A 10,727-nucleotide genomic window follows, 5' to 3' on the forward strand; every position below is an offset into this window, starting at 1 on the left:
CCTAAGTGACAGAGAGACCCTGTCTCTAAAAACAGCCATTCTTTTCACTGCCTAAGTTTTTCTCCAACAGCCTAGTCTATTACCTTGTTCCCTCTTTCTTCTTTTAACATGTGTTTAAGCAAAATATTTTTAATAGCATACATCTCTTCTTGCTTATGGTCTTCCCAGATAAATAGAGGGCAGAGACACCAATGCTGAACAACCATATTATCCAAATGCATGCTTCACACAAATGGCCACTAAAATAATACACTGTACCATTTTACGCAGCTGCATAACTGGACTATTTTTAGACCCTGCTTAATGCTTAATATTTACTATACATTCAAGATGAGGGGCCGTATTTAGTTTCATTTAGAAAACTGATAAATCAAGAGGTTAAAAAATCGTTCTCTCCCATAATGTTTCCCAAAAATGGGCTGCAAAGCCACAGGAATCTGACTTTTTTCCTGAGCTCCCAGTGGGCAGCCCTTCTTAATTCCTTAACTGAAGGTGAAACATTTAGCCTGATAAAGGGCAGTCAGACAGGGCCCCAGCTGCCAACATTGATACTCCCCCAAAAGCCAAGAAAAAGCAATCCATTTCCTAGGTCAGTACCGTCAAGCTATAAACAAAAGCTTTATTTTCTAGACTTAATGAAGGTTAAGGATATTCCATGATTGGCATGCGTCCAAAATCAGCAAAAGTCCCAAAGATCTCACTGGCGTGCTACAACATGCGTGGGAGTCCTCTTCAAAGAACCAGCTCCAGCTTGTCATCCATACTCCTGCAGAGCCCCCTGATTTCAGGGTTCCCACATCTGCTTCACATCTGGGGCTCTTGATAAAAATGTTATGTTCTCTTGTTACATGAGTGTATACATTTGCCAAAATTGTGCACTTTACTGTATGCAATTATGCTTCAATAAAATTTTAAAAATAACTTTAGACTCCTTTGCAGACCTGTAGCGTGCAATGATAGGTTGGGGTGGATAAGAGAAAGAGTTTTACAAACTTCTGAGAACCACAGCTCTGGATTACATCTCATGTACCTTCTCCCACCACAAAATGTGGACCAAACACACTGAAGTCAGACACTAGGAATCAAAACCCAACCCCATCACTATCTCACTATATGGCCTTGGACAAAGGGACAATTTCACTGAGCTTGTTTCCTCATCTGGAAATTGGGGATAAAAATACCTACCTCATAGGATAATTGTGAGACTTAAATGAGATGTTTATAAAATAACTGGCATAGCAACTAACACAAACATGTAATCGCTCAGAAAGTGGTAGCTACATTACCATCATTAGCATCTTTGTTTCCATCATTTTAAAATAATCTTTATTTGGTATTTCTTAGCCCTGTGAGACATACCCCCCTCACCTGACTCAAAACATTTGAAGAACTTCTTACATATACACATGCCTAGCCTCATGCCTAGTGATTTTGGTGCAGTAAGACTGGGAGGAGGGCAGGTTTGGAAACCACATGCTGTAGGGAGCACATGTGGCAGAACATGATATAACAGGGCCTCAAGAATTCCTAAGATAACCTGAATAGCTCCTTCAAGTTCCAAATGACAACTAGTTAGTCTCTACCTTTAGACTAGCGTAATGACATCAGAACAAGGTTTTCTAACCTCAAAAGAAAGATGGCACCATTCCATACCCAACCCTCCCAACAATAAATACAAACAGATTTAGTTTTCATTGAATTCTCTCAGAGTTAAAGACTAAAAAGAATTTTCTTGGAGGGTTCAGCAATCAACAAGCTGCCTCTCTGACAGATGCATCCTGGATAGTACAGAAAGAGCAAGGAAGGAAGAACAATGAGGATCTTACTTATTTCTTTAGCAGGTCTCATTACCTGAGAGATGACTTTTTATGATTATTCAGTTAGAGAAAACAATGAAGGGGATCCCGACAAACATCAGACACCAAAACAAAAAATAAATCCCACAACATGAGTATCTGTCTACTGAGTTCCTTAAAAGAAGTTTCGAAACCACCTTAACATACCCTCCTCCCCAAACAGTCTAAATCAGTTTTTCAGAGTGGCCTTTGAGTCACCTATATCTGAAATGATATGAGGAGCCTGTTAAAAATGCAGTTTCTTAGACCTCTCTCCAGATTCTGATTCCAAAGATGGAGAATTGGGCCTCCCTCTGCATTTTTATTAATAACTCCCCAGGTCAATTTTATGCTCAATATATGGAAGTACTTCCATAGCAGCCAAAAATTTTCACCTCAAGTGAGAACACCAAAGATCATACTTATGCTTGGTCTTAAAGCAATGAAGAAACAACTAACATAACATAAACAATTCAGTAAAGCACAGTGGTTAAGAGGAGAAGCGATGAAGCTAGAATTCCTGAGTTTACATTTCTATTCCACCATGAACTGGCCATTTGACACTAGACAAACACGCCCCAGTTTTCCCATCTATAAAATGGAATACTACCACCTACCTCAGAGCTGTGAGAGCTAATGAATTATTAAAGCTCTCAAAAGAGTGCCTGACCCATGCAAACACCCAAAACACAATACTTAGAATCCTGTGGCTAATGGTTTGTGGATTCTTAATTTGCTGACTCTCTGGAATTTATATCCATCTCGAATGATGTAGTACAAAACCATTAACGAACCAATATTTTGCATTGCTTAAAATTCAGGTGCTTTTCAAATCAAATCAGGTAACTGACTCTGAAAACAGCACGGGTTGGGAACATGTTTTCTAAATCTCTTGCAATGTGGGAAAAAACAAAAGAACTGAAAACTCCCAAACTTCACAGCAAAACAGAGCTACATCTAATCATCCAAATCACAAAAGATAAAAGAAAAGCAACTGGGTGGTTCAGCTAAGGTACAAGACTATCCGATAAAGACCTCACCACACATCCTGCCATTTTCCCTCACTCTCACAGTCTGAATTTAAACAAGTCAATTTCCTGAAATAGGAATCTGGCAACAACCACCAAAAAGTCTAACCATATGTAAAATGCTACTACATTATAAAGCTCATGTTACAGTTATCAGGACAACTGATACTTTCAATTGTCACTCAGCATAGCTGCGCGACAGCGGTCCAGAATTGAAGACCTGTGAAAGGGAAAAAATACACGATGCAGAAAAAGAAAACTGGTAATAAAATGGAGAAACCGATTTTCTGGGAAGACCGTGTGCAACTCCCAAGGCAAAATTCAGGAAGATGTCATTTTTCCCTCAAAAGAAAGAGCCTTTATGCCCAGAATGCTACGTTCTGAATCGTGAGTACCTGCAAATAGACGGAAGGAAATCGGGGGATATCTGGGTGAGAGATGACCTGAATTCTCATGGAAAGAAAAGCAGCCAAAGCTTAGAGGTGCACAGAACACGGAATCCAGTTTTAGACCTGGACCAACTCAGCGGGCGGTTAAGTATTTTCCAGAAAGCCCGAAAACGCCACGTAAAAAGGACTTAACGTCTTGTAGAGCAGCTCTTTGGAAACCCACGGAAGAGAGCCATTGGGGATTCAAAGGGTTTGGGGGGAGGGGAAGCGAGGCGAGGCGAAATGAGTCAAAAGAAGCCTTCTCCAGGATGAAATCATGTGACTTTCGCGAAAGAATGTCCAAGGAACTAAGAAGAGGGAGGAGGGGTCCTAGGGAAAGGCCCTCCGTTCCAACAAACGTGAAGGGCAGACCAACCGGCGTGAGGGCCGAACCCCGAAGGAGCCGCGTTTGGGGGACCCGAGGCCTCCAGCCGGATGTCAGGCCACGCACCAACGAGGGACCACCGTGCGGGGGCACTGTCTGCGCGCGGGAAAAACGGCGGCCGGACCGGAAGAGGGCAGGGCGGGCCGGGAGGGCGCCCCACGGGGCACTTACGCGGCCGCTTTTTCCTGAGGCTTTCGACGCGCTGGCGGGAGACCGAAGTGGGGCCGCTGTAGGAGCCAGGTCGGTCCCGCCTCACGCCCTCCGCCGAGGCCTCAACAGCGGGCGCCGACGCGCTGCTCGCCCGACGCCGCATTGGCTCCCGCCGCCGCCCTTCGGGGCCCCCGGGTGCCAGGTCGCCGGCTGCCGAGGCGGAGGTGGCGGAGGCCCTGCCGTGGCGCTCCATAGGCGCACCGAAACGGCCTGCTCCCATCCGCAGCAGCCACCGCTGCCGCCCAAGCCAGGCCCCCAGTGCCGGACTCCTCCTCGCCTCCTCCGCGGCAGTCCAGCCGGAGCAGAGGCGCACCCTCGCCCGGCTGCCTCTTCCGTTGCGCCAACGCGCAGAGTGCCAATCCGAACAGGATGGAGGCGGACCGACGCCTCAAGTCCAATCAGCTCCCTGACTCGAGGCGGATCGACCATGCTTCCGTCCAATGAAATGCTCCCAGGGCAGGGCGGGGCGGAGAATAGTGGAGGTGGGGATCCGGGCTCCGCGGAGGAGGAGAAGGCGGTGGCGCCGAGGAGAGAGTGATGGCGGCGCCGCCCAATGGACGCGTGGGTGGAGGGTCCTGCGCCCCCTTCTCCCTCCCCACTATCCTCCACGGGTGGACCAGTCTGCGCCCACGGGCCCCGGAACTCTCCCGGGACGCCGTCACGTGCTCCCGAGTCCCAGTGCATTGCTCCGTGCCGTCCTCTCCCGGCTCTCGTCCTCTACCAGCCCAGCGGTGCTCCCGCAGCGTCTAGCCGCCAGTCGTTGGCAGACAGAAGGGCTTGAACCGCGGCTGACCTTAGCCTTTGTCCCTTTGACTGGTTCCGCAGCTGCCGTCGAGGCCGCCAGCCCCTCCCCCAGCACGTTTGGGCTAAGCCTCCACTCCGCCTGCGTTGGAGAGATGCTCCGGGTATCAGAAGGAATGAAAGGACTGGGGTTGGTCTCCATGGCAACTGGCAGAAAGAGGTGGGTTATAAATCCTTCGCCACCCTCCTGTAGTGAAGGAGGGGGTGTGGGAGCCGGGAAGTAGGATTTTGAAGGAGTTTGGAGCCCCTTTCTGCGTACTGTATGGAGAGATTTGGTGGCCGCCTTGGAACCTGGATTTTTTTTATTTTTTTATTTTTTTTAATCATCTTCCCATCTCTTGGAGAGAGAAAATGGTCACCTCCCTTCCTGAGACCCTCACTTCTCACACCTACCAAAGGCCCTTCCAAGCATCCCTCCTACCAAAGGCTGCTCATGCCCGGAATGATCCTGCCCTGCGCTGTATCCCCAAGGCACTCCCTCACTCCGTCAAGTTTAACTGGACTGTGGGCTAATTATTTCGCAAGTGCCTCCCCTGGGAGACCATAATGTCCCTTGGGCAACGATGCTTATTTTCTTCACCTCTGCTGTGATGACTGGTTGTAACAGACTGAACAAGAAGGTTGAGATTCTCTTTATGCCTGTTCAATAGAATTCCCATGCTCACTCCAAAGTAGCTTTCCTGGCTGTAGGAATAACTCTGGAAACCCCATTTCCTAACTTTGAAAATTCCAGCTAATGCAGGAAGCCACCCCAAATGGATCCTAAAGGAAACAAGAACATCTATACTTTCTCTTCTAAATCTCAGTGCCGGACATTGCCTACCTTTCTGCCTCCTCCAAAAAAATCTGGTCCTCCTTGACCTGAGGAAACTTCCATTCAAGTCTGCGAAGTCTGATAGATAGATCATCCTGAAGAATCAAAGAATTATCATCATCTTGGGTGCCAAGATGAACCCCAACATCATAACAACACCTGAAACGTATAGTGTTTTTATGGTTTACCTAGTACCTTTACATCTCACTTAATCCCTATAGCAACATTTGGGTAATGAAGCAACTTATCCAGAAGCACACAACTTAAAAAATGACAGAGCCTGGACTCCTAAGAAGTTCAGCTACTCTCTGCCTTATGATAAAAGAAGGCACAGATTTAGTGAAATTCCAATAAATTACTGGAGGGCCTTTTTCTCCTCTCTAATATACATATGAGTCTTCACTCTAGTATATTTGAATTTGCTGACAGTCTGTGGCTATCATTAAAGTTTATCTATAATAACAGGTAAAGCATATACTAATGGCAACTAGGTAGGATGTTTATAATCCTAAATCAAAAATGCAAGTAAACTGAGCAAAAGAAACCAGACAAAAAGACTACGGAGTGTATAATTCTGTTTATATTAAGTTCAACATTAATAGAGGATGTGAGAAGTGAGGATGATGGTTACTTTTCAGAAAGGGAGAGAGAATGTTGAGAAGAGACCAGATAGGCTTCTAGGAGGTTGGTAATGTTTTGTTTCTTTGATCTCGGTGGTGGTTATATGGGTGTGTTCACTTTGTATTATTTTGTCAAAGTGTTCACTTATGATTTATGCACTTTTCTGTGTTGTACTTAAAACATTTATTTTTTAAAAAAAGAAATTGAAAATTGGCCTTGGAGCAAAGTAAGGTAAACCCATGATTAAGCTTAGAATCTTTTTCTTCAAAAAGTGAAATGAAAGTAGCAATTAAGAGGTTTCCTTTCTCCATGGCTATTATAATAGTTCATTTTATAGGGAAAGCTTATTAAGTTCTTTATCACTCTCCTCAGATATTCGTCCCTGGGGAGAAGCCAGTTTTCTGATGTACACAGCAGAATAAAAAGCACAGGGTTCATGGTAATCATAGTGCTTCCGAGGAACTAGCCAGATTCTAACAGAATAACATGCAAATCTAGAGTCATTTCAGTGCCAGAACATCATACAAATACTCATTTCCCTTATTAGTTGCCTATTGCTAGGCAAAACCCCAAAACTTTTGCTTAAACAATAATAAATGCATATGTATTATCTCAGTTACTGTGAGTCAGGAATTCAGAAGTAACTTAGCTAGGTGGTTCTGGCTCAAGGTCTTTCAAGAGGTTGCAGTCATTTGAGGATGTAATGGGCTGGAGGATCCTCCACCAAGATGGTGTATTCACACGGCTGGCAGGTTGGTACCGGCTGTTGGCAGGAGGGCTGCTTGAGTGTCCTAACAACAGGGCGGCTGGATTCCCCCAGAGCTAGTGATCAATGAGAAAACAAGTCAGAAGTTGCAATATCTTTTATGACCTAGGCTGAGAAGTCATACTGTCACAGGAAAGTAATTTCCAATGTTGGGAATCACTTGAAGTCCAAGTGGGTCCTTGGCTTCATGCAAGAAAGAATTTAGAAATGAGCCGAGAGTATAAAGTGAAAGTGAGGTTCATTTAGGAAGTATAGAAAATCTACTCCACAGAGTAGAGGCTAGTTCTCCCTGTGGAGGAGAACAGCCCACATGGTTCCTTTAATCCCTTTAGTTAAGCAGTGGCTTAATTATATGCTAAACGGGGAGAAATATTAATGTTACTTCTTGGAAATAATGATGCTCTACAAGAAAACTCAATGGAAACTCAGAGAGGGTCTGTCCCCTCCCCTGGCTCTTAGAGAGAAGGAACAGATAATGATGTGAATCATTGGGGGGCCAGAGGACTGTGGGATCCAAGACAGCCTCCATTGATTCTCTTCCTCCTGGTATTCATGTCTGCATGCAGTACCAACTCACACTGAATAGGGCTGGTCCCCCATTTGCCAGGCCACAGAGATTTACAGGCCAAGTTCTTTCTCTTTTCATTAGGCTCCATCAGTGCCGGGACATGAGGAGTGTGTAGGTCAGACCTTTTTCAAGCACAAGGCCATTTTTCCAGATTGTAATATTGTGAGGAACTTGGGAAAACCTTAACTATTTACTGTCTCTCTCAAAGGACAAAGGAACATGAAGTTCTTAAGCCCCAAGACACTTTTCCAAGGCCTGGCCCGCTGCCCAGAGTCCACTACTGAATAGGAGTAGAGGTATGTTGTATGTGCACATACACATACACAATATAGCTAGCATATGGCATTCCGGTGGGCTCACCAGAATTCACAGGCAATGTGAAAGCATTGAGTGCTTTCACAAGTAAGTCTCAGCTTGTCTCAGGAGAACAGAGAAGGTAAGTTCAAGATAAGATACAATGAGTTTAGAACAACTCAAGAGTTCCTAGACATGGAAGATCCTGTCCCTTCCCAAGTATAGAAAGGATTGAAAAATTTCCCTTCATTTTCAAGTTCAAGCTTTATTCTTTGACTATCCCTGATTTGGATACTATTAACTTCTCAATAACCACTAATAGTCTAGCAATTTAAATAGTTGTCACTCTGAAAAGCAATCTCTGCTCAAATAAGTTTGAGAAATAAAGGTAAAGTGCAACTTCTTGAAGTTTTTACTATGCTGAATGGCGTGGCGAATCTCCAAGGGGTGGCTGGGTATGTTGCTATCTTCCAAACATAATTGACTCTTTTTTCACAGAACTTATTCCCTCAGGCCACACTTTGAGAAATTCATCTCTGGGTATAAATCACTTACAACTCTGTTATATTCAAGGTATGAAAATGTGGTTCTTTCCATTTTGAAAGCTCAGCGGCTAGTATTTTTTCATCCCCAAATAAACGTATTTGGAACAGCATCTGTCTTCTGAAAACAAGTTTGTCTTCATTTCTCTTAAACAGTTCCACTTCCCCACTTTCCTTAGTTCTCTTAATGGTACTGCCACTGCCATTCTGTTGCCATAAGTAACTTGATCCCTTCCTTTCATTTGCCCCTTTCCTTGAATCCAGCACTGTTCAAGAGGAATATAATGCAAACCATATGTGTAACTTAAGATTTTCCAGTAGCCATATTTTAAACAGTAAAAAGAAACAGGTTCATTTTAATATTTACTCCAATATATCCAAAATATTACCATTTCTACTTGTAATACTAGTGACATTTCAAGTGGTCAGTAGCCACGTGTCTAGTGGCTATCACAGACAAAATGCTCTAATCAGTAATTTATTTCAATTGCCCCCTAAGTGTTTGCTGTGCCTCTAGTTTCTCTACTCTCCAGGCCAACTGTTGCCAGGTTAATCTTACTAAAACATTGTTCTGTTTATAATCCCACCTCTGTTGAAAAGGTTTTGGTGGCTTCTTTGCCTAAAGAATAAAGTTAAAATAACTTAACATCTAAGGAACTCTACCATTTGGCTACTTCCCACTTTTTGTCGTTACTTCCCATATGCTTGCATAACACATGCTAGCAAAGCAAATCTCACAATTCTCCAGATAGACTTTACTCGTACCCAGCTCTAAGCCTTGGCTCACTCTGTCTCTACATGAAACTCCTTCCCACCACATTTCTGCTTATCAAACTCCAACTCAACTTCCGTGGCATAGCCCAATGATGCCTCCTCCTTAAGGTCTTCTTTGATTACTTAGTTAGCTGTGAACTTTCTGATCTTTTCTATTATGTCATTCAGTGGCATTTATCACATACTTCCTTGTCCTAAAATTCTTGGTGTACAATCCCAACTGGATTGTGAGAGCTATTAGATTAAGAGTTTGCATCTTCACATCCCTACAGTGTCTTTCACAAAGTAAGAGGACACACACAATGTGGTAACGAATATTCACAATGGGATTAACTACTTTAGGATCCTTTAAAATGCCAACATTTTTGTAGTGTACATGTTTGACATCTGCCCAGCTCACAACCATTCCCTCTTCTCCCTACCCCAACAGACCATAGATGAGGCACCAATAGCCATGTTTGTACCTCATAACCCTACCACCTTGGCATAGGGACTCACTTCTCAAAGTGGGATGTCATACCCCCCATTCAGGCAAAGAAACAGAAACAGCTAATCTATAGGGGGACCCAAGAATGACTGGATGAACAGAGCAACACAGAAAAATAGAGTGCTTTGCCAGCTCTCCCAGTCCTACCTGTTTCCATTCTTTCCTGGGATAAATACATACTTGTCCTTGGGTTCCATGAGTTCCCCCCTGTAACATTAAAATAAATTTCTTAAGTCTCCCCCTACCCCCACTTTCTTAATCTAGTTTACAGTGTGTTGTTACTTGGAACCAAGAGTCTTAATCAAAAAATTGTGATGGACAGCAAGACTACATTATTAAGGTCACTTACCCTGTCCTCTCCATGATCCAGTACCCTGAATTGTAACTTTCCTACCATATGACCTCAGAGCTCACTTCTTAAGGACATTCAAATCAAAGAGAATTGTCTGTTATTTTGGCAGATGGAGCTACTGCAGAGATTGCTGTATTGCACTCCCCTCTCAGAATCTCTACTGCTGGTCACATTCAGTGAAAGAGAACACCAATCTACATGAATGACAGTGTGAAATTAGTCCTTCCAAAGAAGTATTGTTTGTATTACTCTCAAGTAGCCTCATACTTCGACTTAAATGAATAGTTTATAAAGTGTCATTGAGAGGTCATTACGGGGCCTGTACCAATGAAAAGATGAGGATGCTTCCTTATTAGTCATTAATGTTTTTAGGGTAGTGGGGTGCTACTCAAATCTTCAAAGGTATTTTGTTAAGTTAAGCCAAACATCTCCCAATCTATCTTCATTCAAATAATTATCACAGCAAAAGCAGTTTTCCTTGGCTCTTCCTTACCTCAGGGCCTTCATATCTGGCACTCTCCCCTCTGGAGAACTCCTTCCCCACCCCGGCCCACTAATGGTCACCTTTCACTCCTTTGGCCCTTTCCATGCGTAAGTCTTCTAACCAGCTCCACAAACAAATTTTAAGGACCCCTATATGTTTTTTTTTTAATTTCAGCATATTATGGGGGTACAGATGTTTAGGTTACGTATGTTGCCCTTGCCCCCCCGCCAAGTCCGAGTTTCAAATATGTCCATCCTTTGGGTGGTGCGCATTGCACTCTTTGTGTATGCAAATACCCGTCCCCTCCTCCCTCCTCCTCCCCCTCCCCCTCCCCCCTG

At 44.0% G+C, this 10,727-nt stretch overlaps 1 protein-coding gene across 1 annotated transcript in view; it reads right to left on the reverse strand.

Annotated features, from left to right (window-relative positions):
* Positions 1–4,471, reverse strand: part of PANK2 (pantothenate kinase 2) — a 54,086-nt gene extending 49,615 nt beyond the window's left edge. Inside the window, 2 exon segments of the mRNA XM_012639308.1 lie at positions 3,848–4,270; positions 4,273–4,471. Coding sequence (XP_012494762.1) covers positions 3,848–4,270; positions 4,273–4,315 — 466 coding nt within the window. The 5' untranslated portion in view covers positions 4,316–4,471.
* Between the last annotated feature and the right edge of the window lie 6,256 nt (positions 4,472–10,727).

Source organism: Propithecus coquereli, unplaced genomic scaffold (assembly GCF_000956105.1).
Source record: "Propithecus coquereli isolate 6110/MARCELLA unplaced genomic scaffold, Pcoq_1.0 Scaffold139, whole genome shotgun sequence".
In the NCBI taxonomy this organism is placed as follows: domain Eukaryota; kingdom Metazoa; phylum Chordata; class Mammalia; order Primates; family Indriidae; genus Propithecus; species Propithecus coquereli.